General features: G+C 46.7%; 2 protein-coding genes across 4 annotated transcripts in view; one reads left to right on the top strand and one right to left on the bottom strand.

The window, feature by feature from the left end:
- LOC115133252 (protein TANC1-like) overlaps positions 1-10401 on the top strand; it is a 57392-nt gene extending 46991 nt beyond the window's left edge. The window contains exons 17-25 of one of the 2 annotated variants that reach the window (XM_065018801.1): positions 2957-3090; positions 3196-3319; positions 4139-4314; positions 4530-4662; positions 4781-4810; positions 4900-4991; positions 5171-5317; positions 6946-7046; positions 7176-10401. In XM_065018801.1, the coding sequence (XP_064874873.1) occupies positions 2957-3090; positions 3196-3319; positions 4139-4314; positions 4530-4662; positions 4781-4810; positions 4900-4991; positions 5171-5317; positions 6946-7046; positions 7176-8640 (2402 nt within the window). In that variant the 3' untranslated portion in view covers positions 8641-10401. Of the gene's footprint in view, positions 1-2956; positions 3320-4138; positions 4315-4529; positions 4663-4780; positions 4811-4899; positions 4992-5170; positions 5318-6945; positions 7047-7175 lie in introns of both variants that reach the window. The other variant, XM_065018799.1, reaches the window with a different exon arrangement.
- LOC115133257 (WD repeat, SAM and U-box domain-containing protein 1-like) lies at positions 9352-20175 on the bottom strand. Of its 2 annotated transcripts, none has more exons than XM_065018802.1 (13): positions 20141-20175; positions 15175-15594; positions 14830-15017; positions 14563-14649; positions 14326-14419; positions 14161-14194; positions 13997-14037; positions 13765-13871; positions 13454-13474; positions 13079-13105; positions 12777-12956; positions 11729-11863; positions 9352-11560 (listed from the first exon to the last, which is right to left on the bottom strand). In XM_065018802.1, the coding sequence occupies exons 1-13, from the start codon at positions 20158-20160 to the stop codon at positions 11409-11411; spliced, it is 1506 nt and encodes a 501-aa protein (XP_064874874.1). In that variant the 5' UTR covers positions 20161-20175; the 3' UTR covers positions 9352-11408. The 2 variants fall into 2 exon arrangements, with proteins under 2 accessions (XP_064874874.1, XP_064874875.1); XM_065018803.1 differs by having other exon boundaries at positions 13454-13471.
- Positions 20176-20654: the final 479 nt, after the last annotated feature.

Genomic DNA, 20654 nt, shown 5'->3' with positions numbered 1-20654 from the left:
AATGGGTGCTAGCCGGCTAGTAACAGTCTCTACGGTGCAGGTAGAGTAATGGGTGCTAGCCGGCTAGTAACAGTCTCTACGGTGCAGGGTAGAGTAATGGGTGCTAGCCGGCTAGTAACAGTCTCTACGGTGCAGGTAGAGTAATGGGTGCTAGCCGGCTAGTAACAATCTCTAAGGTGCAGGTAGAGTAATGGGTGCTAGCCGGCTAGTAACAGTCTCTAAGGTGCAGGTAGAGTAATGGGTGCTAGCCGGCTAGTAACAGTCTCTACGGTGCAGGTAGAGTAATGGGTGCTAGCCGGCTAGTAACAGTCTCTACGGTGCAGGTAGAGTAATGGGTGCTAGCCGGCTAGTAACAGTCTCTAAGGTGCAGGGTAGAGTAATGGGTGCTAGCCGGCTAGTAACAGTCTCTAGTAACAGTCTCTACGGTGCAGGTAGAGTAATGGGTGCTAGCCGGCTAGTAACAGTCTCTAAGGTGCAGGGTAGAGTAATGGGTGCTAGCCGGCTAGTAACAGTCTCTAAGGTGCAGGTAGAGTAATGGGTGCTAGCCGGCTAGTAACAGTCTCTAAGGTGCAGGGTAGAGTAATGGGTGCTAGCCGGCTAGTAACAGTCTCTAAGGTGCAGGGTAGAGTAATGGGTGCTAGCCGGCTAGTAACAGTCTCTAAGGTGCAGGGTAGAGTAATGGGTGCTAGCCGGCTAGTAACAGTCTCTAAGGTGCAGGTAGAGTAATGGGTGCTAGCCGGCTAGTAACAGTCTCTAAGGTGCAGGGTAGAGTAATGAGTGCTAGCCGGCTAGTAACAGTCTCTAAGGTGCAGGTAGAGTAATGGGTGCTAGCCGGCTAGTAACAGTCTCTAAGGTGCAGGGTAGAGTAATGGGTGCTAGCCGGCTAGTAACAGTCTCTAAGGTGCAGGTAGAGTAATGGGTGCTAGCCGGCTAGTAACAGTCTCTACGGTGCAGGTATAGTAATGGGTGCTAGCCGGCTAGTAACAGTCTCTACGGTGCAGGTAGAGTAATGGGTGCTAGCCGGCTAGTAACAGTCTCTAAGGTGCAGGTAGAGTAATGGGTGCTAGCCGGCTAGTAACAGTCTCTAAGGTGCAGGGTAGAGTAATGGGTGCTAGCCGGCTAGTAACAGTCTCTAAGGTGCAGGTAGAGTAATGGGTGCTAGCCGGCTAGTAACAGTCTCTAAGGTGCAGGGTAGAGTAATGGGTGCTAGCCGGCTAGTAACAGTCTCTAAGGTGCAGGGTAGAGTAATGGGTGCTAGCCGGCTAGTAACAGTCTCTAAGGTGCAGGTAGAGTAATGGGTGCTAGCCGGCTAGTAACAGTCTCTAAGGTGCAGGGTAGAGTAATGGGTGCTAGCCGGCTAGTAACAGTCTCTAAGGTGCAGGTAGAGTAATGGGTGCTAGCCGGCTAGTAACAGTCTCTAAGGTGCAGGTAGAGTAATGGGTGCTAGCCGGCTAGTAACAGTCTCTAAGGTGCAGGGTAGAGTAATGGGTGCTAGCCGGCTAGTAACAGTCTCTAAGGTGCAGGGTAGAGTAATGGGTGCTAGCCGGCTAGTAACAGTCTCTAAGGTGCAGGGTAGAGTAATGGGTGCTAGCCGGCTAGTAACAGTCTCTAAGGTGCAGGTAGAGTAATGGGTGCTAGCCGGCTAGTAACAGTCTCTAAGGTGCAGGTAGAGTAATGAGTGCTAGCCGGCTAGTAACAGTCTCTAAGGTGCAGGGTAGAGTAATGGATGCTAGCCGGCTAGTAACAGCCTCTACGGTGCAGGGTAGAGTAATGGCTGTTAGCCGGCTAGTAACAGTCTCTACGGTGCAAGGTAGAGTAATGGGTGCTAGCCGGCTAGTAACAGTCTCTACGGTGCAGGGTAGAGTAATGGGTGCTAGCCGGCTAGTAACAGTCTCTACGGTGCAGGGTAGAGTAATGGGTGCTAGCCGGCTAGTAACAGTCTCTACGGTGCAGGGTAGAGTAATGGGTGCTAGCCGGCTAGTAACAGTCTCTACGGTGCAGGGTAGAGTAATGGGTGCTAGCCGGCTAGTAACAAAACAAATCAAATTTTATTTGTCACATACACATGGTTAGCAGATGTTAATGCGAGTGTAGCGAAATGCTTGTGCTTCTAGTTCCGACAGTACAGTAACAGTCACTAAGGTTCAGGGCAGGGTAGTAATGACTGTTTAACAGTCTGATGGCCTGGAGATAGTAGCTGTTTATCAGTCCCAGATTTGATGCACTTGTACTTTCTCTGCCTTCTAGATGGTGGTGGGGTGAACAGGCCTTGGCTCACTCCAGATGGTGGTGGGGTGAACAGGCCTTGGCTCAGGTCCTTGATGATCTTCTTGGCCTTTCTGTGACCGCAGCTTCCCTGGTCTGCACGTGTCCCAAATGACACCCCATTCCCTATATAGTGCACTACTTTTGACAAGAGCACTATGGGCCCTGGTCAAAAGTAGTGCACTAATTAGGGAATAGGGTGCCTTTTGGGAGGTATATACTGTCTGGATGGATGCTCCATACCCAGGACTAGATGGCTGGTTTGGGCAAGCTGTGGCCAATACCCAACAAATCTGTCTCTCTCTCTCTCTCTGCCAGGCCAGCTGTAAGACTTTTAACAGCCTCAGCGAAGAGCCTGCCTCTCTAGAGAGCATAGGGAGATATGGGCCTGCTCTAAAATAGTCTTTGAAAGTCATACTCGGGGTTGTGACGTTGTCTGTTCGCAGTGTACTGTAGCTCACATTGCCTTTGCGGTGCCAATATTTTACTCTCGTTCAGGTGTTACTCTCTCTAATCTTGCTGTGTGTCCTTGAATTGTTGAGCAGTAGTGCTACAACTGCAGTACTACTAGAGTGAAGTACATTGTAACTGTCTCCAAACAATTAATAACACAGAAACAAAATATGACTTTAATTCAGAGCACAGTGGTGAGGTAGGTAGTTGACCACTGTTCTGGGGGTCTCTCTCTCAGCTCTGAGTGCGGCTGCAGGCAGGGGCAGGACAGAGACGTGTGTTTTCCTGCTGGAAAGGGGTGCAGGGGCAGAGCAGCCCAACCGGAGGGGGGTGGTCCCACTCTTCAGCTGCATCAGACATGGACACCCCCAGGTGAGAATCATTCTGATTTTCCTGCTTTACAGCACTGATGGCTGTCCAATCACTCATGCTCGCGCTCTCTCTTGCTCTCAATCTCTCCCCCCCCCCCCCTCTCAGGTAGCAGAGCTGTTTCTGCAGCGCGGTGTGGACATTAACACCATCGATAAGCAGGGCCGCAGTTTGCTGATGGTGGCAGCCAGCGAGGGCCACCTCAGCACTGCGGACTTCCTGCTGACAAAGGGTAAGCGGTCAAGGGTCAGGGTCACATCATGGTACATGTCAATTCTCAGTGCACTAAGGGGGATAGTGTTATTTGAGATTATTTTTTTATTTCGTAGCTCTGAGATATACAGTATAGATTTTTATTATTAGGTACACCCCGTTCACAAAAACGCTCCTACAGACAACGAGTCAGGTGGCCGTGGCTTGCTATATAAAGCAGGGAGACAGGCATCAAGGCATTCAGTTACTGTTTGAGCGTTAGAATGGGCAAAACTCGTGACCTAAGTGACTTTGAGTGTAGTATGATTGTCGACGCCAGGCGTGTCGGTTCCAGTATCTCAGAAACGGACGGATTCCTGGGATTTTCACGCATGACGCTGTCTAGGGTTCACCGAGAATGGTGCGACAAACAAAAAACATCCCGTCAGCAGCAGTCCTGTGGGTGAAAACAGCTCGTCGATGGGAGGTTGAACGAGAATGGCAAGAATCGTGCAAGCTAACAAACCGGCCACAAAGAGGCAAATAATCCCAATTCCTGTTGAGTCATGCTGATGGCAGAGTTTGTAAGTAAGCAACATGAGTCCATGGCCCCATCCTGCCTGGTGTCAACGGTACAGGCTTGTAACGGTGGTGTACTGGTGTGGGGAATGTTTTCCGGGCACACGTTAGGTCCCTTAATACCAATTGAGCAGCGGTTCTATACCCCAAAGAATTCAGGCGGTTCTGTAGGGAAAGGAAAGTCTGACCCAGTATTAGATGTACCTAATTAACTGGCCACTCAGTGTATGTCAGTCTCAGTTGCAGTGGAGTGAGCTTGTTATTTCTGATCTGGTTCCAGGTGCGTCTTTAGCCTCCGTGGATAAGGAGGGCCAGACAGCTCTGAGCTGGGCGTGTCTGAAGGGTCAGAAGGGCGTGGTGCAGCACCTGGTGGAGATGGGGGCAGAGATAGACCACCCTGACAGGAACGGGCGTACCCCTCTCGACCTGGCAGCTTTCAACGGTGATGCAGAGATGGTGGGGTTCCTTCTCATACTGCAAACTGGAGAAAAAAATGGATCCACAGACATAATTCTGATTTCGCTGCAACTGGCCTAGATCGTCTAAAATGGTCTAGATTGTAGATTTTTAAAAACACAGTACTGAATTTACACAATTCCCTCCAGCACCTTTAGCCTTGTTTGAATCCTTTTAAAATGCTGTTTGTTTTGTGGTGTCCTCTACAATCACAGGTTCAGTACCTGGTGGAGAAGGGTGCGGTGGTGGAGCATGTGGACCACAGTGGGGTGAGGCCTCTGGAGAGGGCTGTGGGCTGTAGGAACACTGCTGTAGTGGTGACCCTACTGAAGAAAGGGGCCAAGCTGGGTGAGTTGGAGTTGACCTGATCTGTCGGTGTTAAAGCCCTGCAGGGTCTTGAGGAAGACTCTGTCAACATCATGTATTTCACCCCTCTTTCTCTTCACTCCTTTCTACATGCTAAAAGGCTACAGAACGTCCCCTTATGATCGATCAGGTACTTTCTTTAGATACCTTTTTACAGTGTTTTGTGTGTGTGTGTGTGTGTGTTTGTGTTTAACCTGTGTTCTCGTACCTCTTGACCAGGTCATGCTACGTGGGCGATGGCCACATCGAAACCAGACGTCCTCCTCATCCTCCTACAGAAACTCATGGAGGAGGGCAACCTGCTGTATAAGGTGGGTTAACAACAAAAGGAAAACCTGATCTCTCTCGCTGTGTGTGTGTGTGTGTGTGTGTGTGCGCGCCTGCGTGTCACTGTCTGTCATGAAAGTGTGTCCAGTTCGAAAATCTGCTAGCCCCCTTCTCCAAATCAATGTCCGTATTTTCTCTCTCTCCCTCCTCTCTCTCTCTCCAGAAGGGGAGGATGAAGGAGGCAGCCCAGAGGTATCAGTACGCCCTAAGGAAGTTCCCCCGAGACGGCTTCGGAGACGACCTGAAGGGCCTGAAGGAGCTCCGTGTCTCCTTGTACCTCAACATGTCACGCTGCCGCAGGAAAACCAATGTGAGACACACACACACACATTACTCTATCAGTTGTTAATAGAATTGAACATTTAATAAAACTGCAGGTTTTACATCGTCTGATATAGCTACACACTAGAGAATGGGATATTTTATAGAATTTAACACTGAATGAAATGTAATTTCATGTTAATAGTATAGGAGTAGGTATAATAGATAGATCTTCAACTCAGCAGCCTGGAGGGAGTGATCTAACACACCCTTGTTTTACCAGACAATATAATAAGACTGTTATACTAGAGCAGTGGTGGTAAAATGGCATCCTCCGGGCAAATGAATAATGGAAAGATGCTATGATGTGATACGGTCATCCTCTCCCATATACTGGAGTAATCACTCACTCACTCACACATGTGTGTGCACAAACACGTGCGCACAAACCCACACGGAAAGAAGGGATCCTCCCTCCGTTGTTGCTGGTGGATATTGGGTCAGGGGGAAGAGAGAGCTGGCTAGGCACACACACATCATCCATATTCCATCACGTTCAGGTGAATAGAACAGGAGGGGAGTATAGAGGCCATAAAAACTGTTATTCCACATTGAACAGTTATTCAGAGCTGTGGAATTCAAGGCTGTGGTGTAATGCCCACCTCCATCTCAAGGACGGAATCACACTGTGGTTTGCTTCATTAAATATTCACCTGAGAGGAATGAAGGGAGCGGGGAAACTCATTTAAAAACAAGCCATGCTCTCTAGGCATACAAAGAGATGGATGGATATACTGCACGCAGGCATGCACACACACACCCACACACACACACATATTGTACACGCATGTACACACACTAGAGCCACTAGAGGTGCCTATGAAATCCCCATTAAAGGCCCAGCTCAGTCAAAAACATGATTTACCTGTGTTTTATATATATTTCCACACTATGAGGATGCAATAATACTGTGAAATTGTGAAAATGATGATAATGGCCTTTTAGTGTACGAGCTGTTCGAAAAGACATCACCAGGTGGTAAATTAGTTAATAAACCAATAAGAAAGAGAGTTCCAAAGCTCTCTGTCAAAAACAGCTAGTTTTCAGTTTTCCCCTCCACTCCCAGACAGTCCTAGCAATATTATTACTTGAGAAATGTATCTTCGCTAAGAAGCTATTTTAGTTCATTTTTGAAAATGTTTATGAAAACAATGAGAGTAAGGTACTTAATTGTTACCCAGAAATAATTTAATATTGAGATAAAAACAGCTGCATTGTACCTTTAAGTCAATAGTTTTCATTTCCGACATCTGATTGAAGGAGTTTATTATTTTTTTTAACGGTTTGGAGAGAAGCTATGAGCACCCGTCTGGAGAATCCATTAAGACACTGGGAGATAAAGCTGCTCTACTCTGAGCTGCACACAGATGAAGAATTCTCCAGTTAAACAACACTGAATTCCTCATTTCAGCCACTTACAGTAATTGCAAAGTGTGGCGCTGTGTGGACGACCGCTGGATTCACACTGCACTCATTAACGCTCACAAACACATTACCCTGGCTAATTACCTTAAGACGTTGCTTTTGGCTTCTTCGTGAGAAATTCAGGGTGGACAGAATTTAACAGGAAACATTCAGAATTAACTGAGTTTCTGTCCTCTTTTTCCACCCCGACAGGATTTTGGTATAGCGGAGGAGTTTGCCACCAAAGCCCTGGAACTGAAACCCAAGTCTTATGAGGCGTTCTACACCAGAGCACGAGCCAAGAGGAGCAGCAGGTTAGTACACACCAGTTCTCCGTTAATACTGAATGAAGAATGGACGGGTACAGTTGACAAGACAAACTCACCTCACACTCAAATAAAGGTGAAAAAAAAACACTATGTTCGCCTTATGTGTCCATCCAGGCAGTATGCGGGGGCGCTAGCCGACCTCAGCGAGGCGTCTCGGCTCTGCCCCACCAACCGGGAGATCCACCGTCTGCTAACGCGTGTGGAGGACGAGTGTCAACAACAACAGCAGCAGCAGCCCCCCAACACACCACAGGGCCAACAAGCAGCACACAGCCAGACTCCCGATGACCTCACAGAGAGGAGCCAGGACACAGAGAGGAGTGGTGATATACAGAGCCAGGATGAACTAGATGATGATTATGAAGAGATAGGGAGAGAGGAAGAGCCCTCACAGAACCCCTATGGACCCAACAGGCCCAAGAACCCCTATGGACCCGACAGGGCTCTCCCACCAGTACCAGGCGCAGTGAGCTTAGCTCCCCTGGACCCCAGGCCTGGTTCCCCTCTGAACGGGTCCACACAGACCAACCTGTCTCTGGACAAGCAGGGCCCTGTCCTACAGGGTCCTAGACAGAACCAAAGCATGAAGACCAAGCAGCAGCAGCACTGTAACTCCCTGCAGGTAGGGGGCAGACCAGGGGGCAGGCCTATGTCTCTGTGTGGCCCCTCCAGCCCCCTGCCAGGCAGACACATCTCCACCTCCCTGAGACCCAGCCCTGGCCTGGGCATCGACATCAGCCCTCTGCCCTCTTCCACAGACCACCAACCGGGGCTCACCCCTGCCAACCACCACCACTCCTCATCTGTCCAGCCCTTCCAAGGCCACTCCTCCAGCCTGGCTAGGGGAACAGACAGGCTCTCAGCCCACCACGGCACCACGTTGGATGGACAGGCTGGGTCCCTCACCCCTGGGTTTGGTAAGGAGGTAAGGAGGGAGGGTTCTGGGGGGTCGGCTGGCCCCGGACTGCGTTCTGGTGGTCAGACGGGCAGTATGAAGGCCTCCAGCTCTAGCAGTAGCTTAGCCTCCAGCGGGACCCTGTCAGACAGCGGCAGGACCCAGGTGCCTCAGGGACCCGACGTGCCTCGCCCCAAACCAGCTAAACCAGAGCTCAAGCCTCGGCCCTTCATGGGGGTGAAAGACAAGGCAGTGCGTGTCCAGGGGCAGCCCCCACTTGGACTGGGCTGGCAAGGCCAGCCTCACTCCCAGCCACTCTCCCCTGAAGGTCTAGAGAACCAGAGACACAGCATGGCCCCTATGGACAACATCCAGGGATTAAACAATGAGTTCAAGCAGAGGTCCTCTTACGCGGAGCCACTGCAGAGCCAGGCTCCCCTCCAGGTGCTCAACGGGGCCCAGGCTCAGGCCCAACACCTGGCCCAACAGGCTCAGGCCAAGGCCCTGGCCAGGGAGTTTGGAGACAGGTTCTACCACAGGGAGCCAAGACCAGGTCCAGCTGCAGGCCAACATCACTCCTCCCAGTTCCCAGACGGGAACCACCGGCAGGCAGGGCTCACCAGAGATAACCCAGCCATCCTACCCATCAAACCTAAACGCTCCTTTATAGAATCCAACGTCTGAACTGACCATACATTCAGTCAAGCACAAACACAGGTGCAGACACCGTAACAACGGTCTCTGTATTCCAGAGAAACGGTGGCAAGGGAAGGGTTTACAAGTTTCTTTCCTTAAATCGGACTCTTGTAAAGTGACAGTGTATGTGATGCACTGCGTTTAGACTTAAGCAGCATTTGAGGCTTTTGTGCTTTTTGCGTAAGCATGCCTAGAGCAACACCAGTAAGCAAACAACACAGTGCACGTAATCAGACCTGGGAAACACCATATAGTACCAGCCCACTAGCTGAACAGTAGCACAGCATCCTAATATGGGCCATTATAACAACGTAACTATGATGTAGTTTGTAAAGAACAACACTAAAGGGTTTCGGATGCTAATGGGAGAGAAGCCATTCGAGTAAACGATTGGCACGCATATTGAATCGGGATGTTTATACATTAGATTTGTATGTGTTCTATTTATAGATTATATAAGTGGTGATAGCCTTTGTCAGTATAACGGAGCCCTCAATGCAGTGTTTCACAATGCACGGAGGGTTCTTTTCCTTTGTACATTTTTTATAAATACTCATATTTAAGTGTACATATAATCCTACGGACATTGTTGTAACTGCTTGTTGTTGCGGTCTATGTTCATTTATTTACTGTGCCGATGGCTTGGTCAGCTGTAAGAGCAACATATTTTATATAGTTATTTTTGCACAGCTAGAGAAATAATTGAAAAGTTGATGGATTTATTTAGTTTATGTGCGCACAACATTAACCGTTTACAGTAAGGTACAGAATAGCTTGTAAGGGTATTATTGGTGAGATGATACAGGTATTTTACATGAACATTGTTGCCATCTTTGATTTGTGAGCTATGCGACACATGATACAGACTATGCTCAAGCACTTCTACCATAATCATGGGGAAATAAAATCTCTTTGGAAAACTAAAATGACATCTCCCTTCCACTCATTTCAAACACCCACGTGTAAAATTGAATGTGTACCGACATCTGCTATCCCTGTTATATAACTTCAGCCATAGATTGAACACTTCAGTTGTTGACACCAGTATCCCTTAAATGCATTTTCCTCATTACAGCCTCATTCTAAAATGGATAAGTATATATTTTTTATCCTCATCTATCTACACACAATAACCATAATGACAAAGCAAAAAAATGTTTTTAGAAATGTTTGCAAATGTATTACCAATAACAAACTGAAATACCTTATTTACATAAGTATTCATAACCTTTGCTATTAAACTCAAAATTGAGATCAGGTGCATCCTGTTGCCATTGATCATCCTTGAGATGTTTCTACAACTTGATTAGAGTCCACCTGTGGTAAACTCAATTGATTGGACATGATTTGAAAAGGCAAACACCTGTCTATATAAGGTCCCACAGTTGACAGGGCATGTCAGAGCAGAAACCAAGCCATGAGGTTGAAGGAGGCACAGATCTAGAGAAGGGTACCAAAACATTTCTTCGGCATTGAAGGTCCCCAAGATCATGGTGGAAGAAGTTTGGAACCACCAAGACTCTTCCTAGAGCTGACCTCTCAACCAAACTGAGCCATCGGGGGAGAAGGGCCTTGGTCAGGGAGGTGACCAAGAACCCGATGGTCACTGATAGAGCACCAAAGTTCCTCTGTGGAGATCGGAGAACCTTCCAGAAGGACAACCATCTCTGCAGCACTCCACCAATCAGGACGTTATGGTAGAGTGGCCAGGAAGCCACCCCTCAGTAAAAGTCACATGACAGCCCAATTGGAGTTTGCCAAAAGGCATCTAAACTGTCAGACCATGAGAAACAAGATTCTCTGATCTGATGAAACCAAGACTGAACTCTTTGGCCTGAATGCCAAGCGTCACATCTGGAGGAAACCTGGCACAATCCCTACTGTGACGCATGGTGGTGGCAGCATCATCCCGTGGGGATGTTTTTCAGCAGCAGGGACTGGGAGACTAGTCAGGATTGAGGGAAAGATGAACGGAGAAAAGTACAGAGACCCTTGATGAAAACCTGCTCCAGAGTGCTCAGGACTTCAGACTGGGGCAAAGGTTCACCTTCCAACAGGACAATGAACCTAGGCACACCACTAAGACAACGCAGGAATGGCTTCGGGATAAGTCTCTGAATGTCCTTGAGTGGCCCAGCCAGAGACCCAACTTGAACCCAATCGAACATCTCTGGAGAGACCTGAAAATAGCCGTGCAGCGACATTCCCCAATACAACCTGACAGAGCTTGAGAGGATCTGCAGAGAAGGAAGAAACTCCCCAAATACAGAGGTGCAAAGCTTGTAGCGTCACTCCCAAAAAGACCCGAGGCTGTAATTTGCTTTGTCATTATGGGGTATTATGTGTATATTAACGAGGGGGAAAAAACAATTTAATCAATTTTAGAATAAAGCTGTAACATAACAAAATGTGGAAAAAGTCAAGGTGTCTGAATACTTTCCGACTGCAATGTACATCGAAATGGTTCTGGAGCTAAAGCAGCAGAGTAGAGTAAATAGCAGAGTTAAACATGGTCAACATGCATGAGTTTGAGAATATATATATTAGAATGTCTCATCAGCTATAAATATTTACATTCTAAAGCAGTTTCATCCCAACAGACACAGTGAGGGGTTGAATCGAAGCTCAGTATGGTCAACCTGAAAACATCATCATATATAGCTTTATGTACTATGAGCCTACTTTTGGTCAGAAGTTAACTGAGGGATAGACCCGCCTTCAGATTGAAATGGATGTAGAAGATGCAGCCCGCTTTCTCACTGGCTGGTCCTCCAGCGTCCAATAGCCATCTTCAGGGTTCGGTTTGGGGTCAGAAGTGTTGTCTGTAAGGGCAGGTTGGTCATGGGGCTGGAACGATTCTTGGTTGCGATCCAGCTCTCAATCGCTTCCCTCTCATAGGAGTACCCATCTGTTCAGAAGAAAAGGTAGACAAGATGGATAGTGTGTTTTGCATCCTTTAAAAGCATGCGACTGTTTTGCAAAAAATGTTGTAGCATAAAAATCGATAAATAGATAGAATCTTGATAGCTAAAAATGCACAGACAGAAAGACAGGTTGCCATGGGGGCGTGTCCCACCTGCAGCGATAACAGGGTCCTTCATCAACTCTCTGGTGATTGGACAGAGGTACTCATCAGGAACACCGGTACACACACACCCCGCCTTCAGCTCCTCCACCTTCCTCAGGACCTTACTGCGCAACCCCACAGACTCTACAGCACACCAACAGGAAACAACCAGGCAGAGATTTGGGAAAAATTGTACATTGGCCGATTGGGCTTGCATCATTTGTGAATGTGATATCCTAGCTTGAACACACTGCGTACATGACCCAGTTTCTGGTCACCATGGAGACTACAGTAAAGCGAGGTCAGTCTGTGTGTGTGTGTGTGTTAGACACACAAAAAACAAAATGAGCCCTCTGCCCCTGAGAGGAAAAATAATCTTTCTCCATCAGGAAGATAACAACCTGGCATGGTGCCATCCCTCACTCTCAGAGACAGTAGAGAGTAGAAAGAGACACCCGTGTCTGCTAAGAGACTAATCTCTTTTAGAGAACAGGGCTGTTTGGTTACTATGGTTGCCATTGGCGTGAGAGACCATCAACAACAGACCCACACCTACCACCTCACAGAGAAACTAGGCTGAAAGATCTTTATTTAAAAGAGAAGATAAACCAAAATCTGTAAATCACATTTTCATATTTTGGAATTGTTTCAGACAGAAATGGTATTAGCTGTAAACCATTTTCTATGTTACAGGATATGTATTTTGGGATGAGTAATTGTGTTATATAATAGGAGCAGAAATCTTAAAGCAGATTACACTCGCGGTGCAGAATACACATGGCCTAATCTAACGCTGTACAGTTAAAATGCATGTAATCCTGAGTAAATCTCATATTAACATTCATTCCTCACTGTTCACCTTGTTTTTTATTTGTCCCTCCCCCCTCTTAAAAAAAGATTCCAGCCTGAGTGTGTTGATGACGCTCCGTTTCCAGCTACTGTACAAAATGTGGACCTCAGATACCAGACTGACAAGTGGGTAATGTGTATAATATGATAATGTACCAGTAGCTGTATGATAATGTGTATAGTCGACGGTGTGATGTGCTGTTCCCACCTATGTTGAGTTCTGAGGCCAGTGTCTCCTTGGTCAGACTGATGAGCTCCGCTCCATCTATGTTGTTTGCCTTGAAGTTTTCCACCAGCGCCTGCAGCCCCTCCTCACACAGCCACGCCCCCACGTCCTCCTCTGACCAATCACTGACCAGAAGCCTGGAGTGACACAGCAACTTTCTGCCTAACAGGTCGGAAAACAGGAAGTGACCGCACATTAGTATCTCTCAATGACATGTTGTTACTATAGGTATTAATGTGTCACCTATCAAAAGTTTCTATAGTGCTTTTTAGTCACTTTCCCACCTTCGCATGAGAATGTTGCAGTTTCAACTGGAAAACAAGATGTGAAAAATGAAATACATTTCAAACAGCACAGTAAGACCCCACTTAAAAAATAATAAAACCATTGTCAATCTAAAATTGTGAACATTAACGTATATAAAATTACAGTCGTTGAATTGCAAGCCTTCTATTGGCAAAAGTCACCTGGAAACACAACAGGCTATGAAAGACTCCGTCATATTAGCAGAAGGCATTATCACCGGGGTAGAAGTATCACTCTCAATAAAGCCCTCTGATAGCAGTGGGACTCCTAGGTTTCACAGAGACCCTCCAGTCCCTCACTGCTTTCAATGAGCAGATGGGTGGTACAGATAAGGAAGAGAATTTATAACTCACCAGGTAAAGATTTGCCTTCTTCTTTTTTTCCCCCCAATGATCCATGCAGAGAGAGGGATGATGATGATTGGCAGAATAAAAAAAACACAATTAAGCCATAATTAAAAAAGAAGAGCTGATGCAAAAACAGCACATAATGGTGACGACAGCCTGGTGATTAAATCAATAGGATCTTTGTTTACTTGAGTAAATAGTGAAAGAGTACGTAGGAACCCCACACAGCGTGACTCAGAAGGCGAATGCCATTCTTAATGCCAATAACACTGGGAGCTTTGTCAGTACATGTACTTCTACCTGTGTGCGTTACCCACCATGGCCACTGTGTCCATCCTCTACTCTCCATATATTGACAGTCTTGTCCATAGAACCCGTGGCAAACAGAGGTGTGCTGGGAGAGAAGGCACACGCCGTCACGTACCTACGGCAAAGGATCATGGGAGGGAGGACGGAAAGGTAAAAACATTTTTTTTTTTTTTAAGTAGGCTATTCGAAGAAGGCCGTTGAGATGAGACGATGTCCCCAAAGGGTAGGAAGGAAGATTACCTCTCGTGTTGGTTCAATGTGTAGAGCAAAGTCCCCTGGCTCTGAAAAAGCAACAACACTCAAGTTCAGATGGGCGGTGTTCATGGGTTTCTGTGTGGGACATTAACATGGGGAGTTAAACTGAAATGACATCTACGGTAATGAAAAGAGCTCGAGTGTCTTACAGCATCGTACACTGTGACCGTTTTGTCCACTGAGCTGCAACAGAAAAGGAAATGGTAAAAAGCAACACACTTCTCCCCCTTGTGGCCAGTTGGAGTAAATGTACAACTTTATCTTGACCAACTGTGAGAGCGCTTTTCCATAGATCCCCTACAGGGCGGACTTACCCAGACACAAGCAGCTGTCCGTCCGCAGAGAAAGCACAGGAGAGCACCGGGGCAGACTGGCCGGTCAGGGTGTGCAGCAGCTGCATCTTACAGCCTACGGGCCAGAGGGGAACGGATGGACTACTTCAGATCATTCAGTGTGAACACACATCCACCACATCATTCGATGACCAACATATGCACACAGTTCGACGTTAAACAGCACACTTGCGTATTCATAGCCCGTGGTCAACGTACTGCCTGTGTTGGACCTGGAGACGGTCCATATCTTCAGCGTGCTGTCTTGTCCACAGGAGGCCAGGCGGAACTGTACCCTACCGCTACCTGAGAGAGGGGAGCAAATGAATCAAACACAACAAATTCCCATATATGGAGACTCCAAGATCCCAGATCAAAATGTTGCGCTGTATAGATAACTTCTCTGATGGTTGTCATGTTCGTACAAACAGATCTGGGAACAGGCCAACTCAAAAGACGGCGGGAGGAGGAAAATATTATGATCACCACTGAGGATCTTGGGGCCAAAGCAGCAGCAGGTGACCCCCAAGTCGTGAGTGTTCTTCTCCGCATGGAGCTGGTTCATGTCCAGGTCCCACAGCCTGAGGTCCCCATACGTAGATCCAGTGACAAACATCTGGCCACAGGGGGTGAAGGAGCAGGCCACCATCGTGGTGTCATTCACTGCCCCTGTCCTGTCGACAAATCATCCGTTAAGAACACTCCACAAGAGACAACACATAACATCAGTCTGCAGAGGCCAGCGAAGCCTCACTCGATATAGCCAACACACGCAGGCCTATTTATGCTTCAATAACATGGAGATAAATAACACCTATCAATTATGTTCACCTGTGCAATGTTTTCGTACGGAAATCCCAAAGACCTAAAGTACCATCGGATGCCCCCGAAACCAGGTGTGAAGAGTCGGGCGAGAAGGCGCAGACCCTGACGGGGTTCCGACCCGGATGCTCGAGCACTGCCTCTATCTCACCGGTGTCCGTTGACCACACAACTGTTGAACCATCAGTTGAACACGAGGCTAAATACTGACCACAGGCGCTGAAGCAACAACAATGGACGCCATAGCCGTGGCCAGAGAGCGGGGAGTACGGGACTTCGGAAAAGTCTTGGGTGTTGTAAATTCGTACGGTTTTGTCAGCTGAACAGGTGGCCAGCAGTGTCGGGGAGAAGGCGCACCAGTTGACATCGTCGCGATGGTCTTGCAGGGTGCAGATCAGGGACACCATTTGAGTTGGTCTTGAAGAATCCCTTTGACAATAGAATATAACTATTAACTGCGTGACATTACAATGATTACAAGATAGCTAGCATTGTCACTTCACCCCTACCTACATGTACAAATGACCTCAACTAACCTGTTACCTCTGCACACCGACTCGGTACCGGTATCCCCTGTATATAGCCTCATTATGTTATTGTGTTACTTAATTATTTGTTATTTTTTTGCTTTAGTTTATTTATTAAATATTTTATTAACTCTTCTTGAAATGCACTGTTGGTTAAGGGCTTGTAAGTAAGAATTTCACGGTAAAGTCTACACTTGTTGTATTCGGGCGGATGTGACAAATAACGTTTTAGTTGATTTGACTCATTATTATCAAACAGCTTGCCACACCTGGCAACCACATGAAGTTGCCAGAGCAGAGAATTTGCAATCGCATGCATTTTAGCAAATAGGCTACTTACTACCCACTTGACTAACCACTGGGCAAAAACTGTTTGAATCAACGTTGTTTCCAAGTAATTTCAAGCCAAAAAAACAATGTGATGACATTGAATCAACATGGAAATCTAATTAGGATCTACAAAAAGTCATCAAAGTGAAGGGCTTTAAGTATTTTGACTGCCTCGCCTGGTTCACCAATTACTTTTCTGATAGAGTTCAGTGTGTCAAATCGGAGGGCCTGTTGTCCGGACCTCTGGCAGTCTATGGGGGTGCCACAGGGTTCAATCCTCGGGACGACTCTTCTCTGTATACATCAATGATGTCAGTCTTCCTGCTGGTGATTCTCTGATCCACCTCTATGCAGACGACACCATTCTGTGTACATCTGGCCCTTCTTTTGACACTGTGTTAACTAACCTCCAGACAAGCTTCAATGCCATACAACTCTCATTCCGTGGCCTCCACCTGCTCTTAAATACAAGTAAAACTAAATGCATGCTCTTCAAACGATCGCTGCCCACACCTGCCTTCCCGTCCAGCAGCACTACTCTGGACAGTTCTGACTTAGATATTTGTAGATGCCCACATATTCTAGGTGTCTGGTTAGACTGTAAACTCTCCTTCCAGACTCACATTAAGCATCTCCAATCCAAAATTAAATATAGAATCGGCTTCCTATTTCGCAACAATGCATCCTTCACTCATGCTGCCCAACATACCCTAGTAAAACTGACTATCCTACAGATTTACTTCAGCGATGTCATTTACAAAATAGGCTCCAACACTCTACTCAGCAAATTGGATGTAGTCTATCACAGTGCCATCCGTTTTGTCACCAAAGCCCCATATACTACCCACCACTGCGACCTGTATGCTCTCATTGGCTGGCCCTCGCTTCATATTTGTCGCCAAACCCACTGGCTCCAGGTCATCTATAAGTCTTTGCTAGGTAAAGCCCCACCTTATCTCAGCTCACTGGTCACCATAGCAGCACCCACCCGTAGCATGCGCTCCAGCAGGTATATTTCACTGGTCATCCCCAAAGCCAATTTCTCCTTTGGTCACCTTTCCTTCCAGTTCTCGACTGCTAATGATTGGAACAAACTGCAAAAATCACTGAAGCTAATCGCGCACCAGCGACTCCTGTGGCGGACCGGCGCAGTGCGCGCTAACCAAGGTTGCCAGGTGCACGGTGTTTCCTCCGGGTGTTTCCTCCGACACATTGGTGCGGCTGGCTTCCGGGTTGGATGGTGCTGTGTTAAGAAGCAGTGCGGCTTGGTTGGGTTGTGTATCGGAGGACGCATGACTTTCAACATTCGTCTCTCCCGAGCCCGTATGGAAGTTGTAGCGAAAAAGGGGTAAACTTCAACAACAAAAAATAACAAAAAATTCACTCATCCCCATACTGTTATTTATTTTGATCCTTGGCACCCCAGTATCTCTACTTGCACACTCATCTTCTGCACATCCTAACATTGCAGTGTTTAATTGCTATATTGTAATTATTTCGCCACTATGGCCTATTTATTGCCTTAACTCCCTTATCCCCCGTTCCTGTAGGTTCATGCTCTACAACATCCGCAGAGTACGACCCTGCCTCACACAGGAAGCGGCGCAGGTCCTAATCCAGGCACTTGTCATCTCCCGTCTGGATTACTGCAACTCGCTGTTGGCTGGGCTCCTGCCTGTGCCATTAAACCCCTACAACTCATCCAGAACGCCGCAGCCCGTCTGGTGTTCAACCTTCCCAAGTTCTCTCACGCGCCACCCCGCTCCTCCGCTCCCTCCACTGGCTTCCAGTTGAAGCTCGCATCCGCTACAAGACCATGGTGCTTGCCTACGGAGCTGTGAGGGGAACGGCACCTCAGTACCTCCAGGCTCTGATCAGGCCCTACACCCAAACAAGGGCACTGCGTTTCCACCTCTGGCCTGCTCGCCTCCCTACCACTGAGGAAGTACAGTTCCCGCCAGCCCAGTCAAAACTGTTCGCTGCTCTGGCCCCCAATGGTGGAACAAACTCCCTCACGACGCCAGGACAGCGGAGTCAATCACCACCTTCCGGAGACACCTGAAACCCCACCTCTTTAAGGAATACCTAGGATAGGATAAAGTAATCCCTCTCACCCCTCCCCTGAAAAGATTTAGATGCACTACTGTTCCACTGGAGGTCATAAGGTGAATGCACCAATTTGTAAGTCGCTCTGGATAAGAGCGTCTGCTAAATGACTTAAATGTAATGTAAATGTTATCCTACCTCATTTGCACAATGTTTATCGACTTTTTCTATTGTATTATTGACTGTATGTTTGTTTATTCCATGTTTAACTCTACATTGTTGTTTGTGTCGCACTGCTTTGCTTTATCTTGGCCAGGTCGCAGTTGTAAATGAGAACGTGTTCTCAACTAGCATACCTGGTTAAATAAAGATGTGGGGGATATATATATATATATATTTCACCCGACTTTTAACCTAAATCCAATGACATGGTGAGAGGTTTTGTTGATTTCAAATCTATACACTGAACTGACGTCTGAGTCCAGTGGGTAGTTAGTAGCGAGCAGATCCGGCACCTTACGCTTGTACTACAGGGTCGGGCAGGCTTCGCAGTGCTGGCGCGAGATAAGGCTCAGAAAATGTACCTCAATCCAGGGATGAAAAAGGCTTTGAGAACCTCGAATCAATTGTCCCATTATCCCAACTGTTACACCGACAATATTGAATGACTGCTAGTTTTCCAGGAAAAGCACTTGTATTTCTCAGGCTAAATAGCAGTTGCCACATCAGCCATTTTGGAATAGCAGCGTCAGCCAATCAGCTCCTTTGTTGTTCAGCGCAACGTGATATTCCATAATGTCTGCTGTTGCTAATGCAAGTTAATATGTAGCCAATAAAACCGCGATTAACGACGGAGTTGCGCGCCTAGTTAAACTAGTTTCGGCACCCAACGACTAGCCCGCAATTAACAACCTTGCGGGCAATTCTTTGGGTGCTGAAATCAGTTTTTTTTTTTTTTTTTTTTAAACCTTATGTGATGTCGGAACTCCAGTCCGCCCACTCAACCCCATAGTAAATAGTGGCTAGTTAACATGAGGCCTTAAAGGACAATTTCCCGAAAAACTATCAGTCTTTCAATCTTCTCTGTGTAACATTTGGGACTATTCGAAGTACAACTCATCCCTGGAATTATGTATGTTTTCCGAGCCATATGCGCTGTGTCTTAAATGAACTTTTTGGGCGACCCGACCAAAGTCACATAGTCACATAAATCTGTAATTATCATTGAAAGCAATTCTAAGAAGCAGTAAAGCTGTTCTATGTGCACTATTTCTATGCTTCCCCATCTTAAATTTAGTTTTTTAATCTTTTACTTTCGGTATTGTATTGTACACCAGCTTTAAAACAGCTGAAAAATCCCTCGACCTTCTAGCCCGAAGTCCAGCGCTATCGACTGTGCCTCAAAAGCTTGCTCGTGAGTCGATATCCGCCCTTATAAAACCAGGGTCGCTACAATACAATATTTTTTGTTTATTGAAAATATATTTCACATCAGGTTAGATGGTACAATGATTATCTACACTATACTTGCTTGTTTGTTTTATCACAAACTGGAATTAGGCAAACTATTCGAATTTTTAGCAACCACAAATGGCGGAGCGATTTATGTATAGGACACCTTTATGCAAACTGTCTAACTGACCCTGTAGTGCAGCTATAAGCAAGCATAAAGTGTCGGATCTGCTGCTAACCCTTTAGCTATTCGCACAACAACAGCATCATTCTATGCTCCTGTTGTTTAGTTGGTATTATAACAAATGCATGTAAATACAAAGCCAGTATTATTTTATATACTAACTAAAGTGATATTTATGTTTATTTGTTTACCTCTTTGCGTGTCTCTGTTCAATGTTTACTTCCTGGTCATGCGCACGCTGTCATATGATCAGCTGACCGTAATGACCTTCCCCCCAGAAATATGCGTCTATGGGTAGCTGCAGTGACCAGGGTATTGCCGCGTTCAAACAACTAGGAGCTCGGAAATCTCCACTTAAAAAAAAACTAGCTCTGAATTGGATAATTCGTTTTGAACGGTCATCCAACTCAGAACTCTAAAGCTTCGACTAACTGACCTCAAGATCACTGACGTCATGATTTGACCTCGTTTTTTTCCGAGTTCCCATTTGTCCGGAATGCACCATATGGCGAGTGGGTGTGTCCAAATGAGTGGGTGTGTAGACGGGGAATCAGCTAATTGTGCAGATTTGCTGCAACTCAAGAAACGGAAGAAAAACACAGCTCAATCAAAACCGTATAACCTAAAGCAGAGCGCTTTCCACACGCCCACTATTTTCCTTTCGACAAACCCACACTCCAGTCGCCATATTGGGATGCAGCTACGTCCCTTTCTCGAAATATGAGCCATGGAGCTTGCCAGCCTGCAGTCCTAAACACCGTAAATTAGTTCGTTCAGCCATTCCCATTGGGGGAAATTAATGGGGAAATAATAGGTTTTTGGGATAAACGCCGAAAATAAGGTCACAGGCTTAGGAGGAGATCTTATACATTTTGTTCAATGAGGTTAATATGAATAGTTAACACAAAACCTTTTATGTGCTTTGTTATTTTTTGGATTACATGAATGCC

Source organism: Oncorhynchus nerka, linkage group LG5 (assembly GCF_034236695.1).
Source record: "Oncorhynchus nerka isolate Pitt River linkage group LG5, Oner_Uvic_2.0, whole genome shotgun sequence".
In the NCBI taxonomy this organism is placed as follows: Eukaryota; Metazoa; Chordata; class Actinopteri; order Salmoniformes; family Salmonidae; genus Oncorhynchus; species Oncorhynchus nerka.
This window is presented reverse-complemented; position numbering and strand designations above follow the sequence as displayed.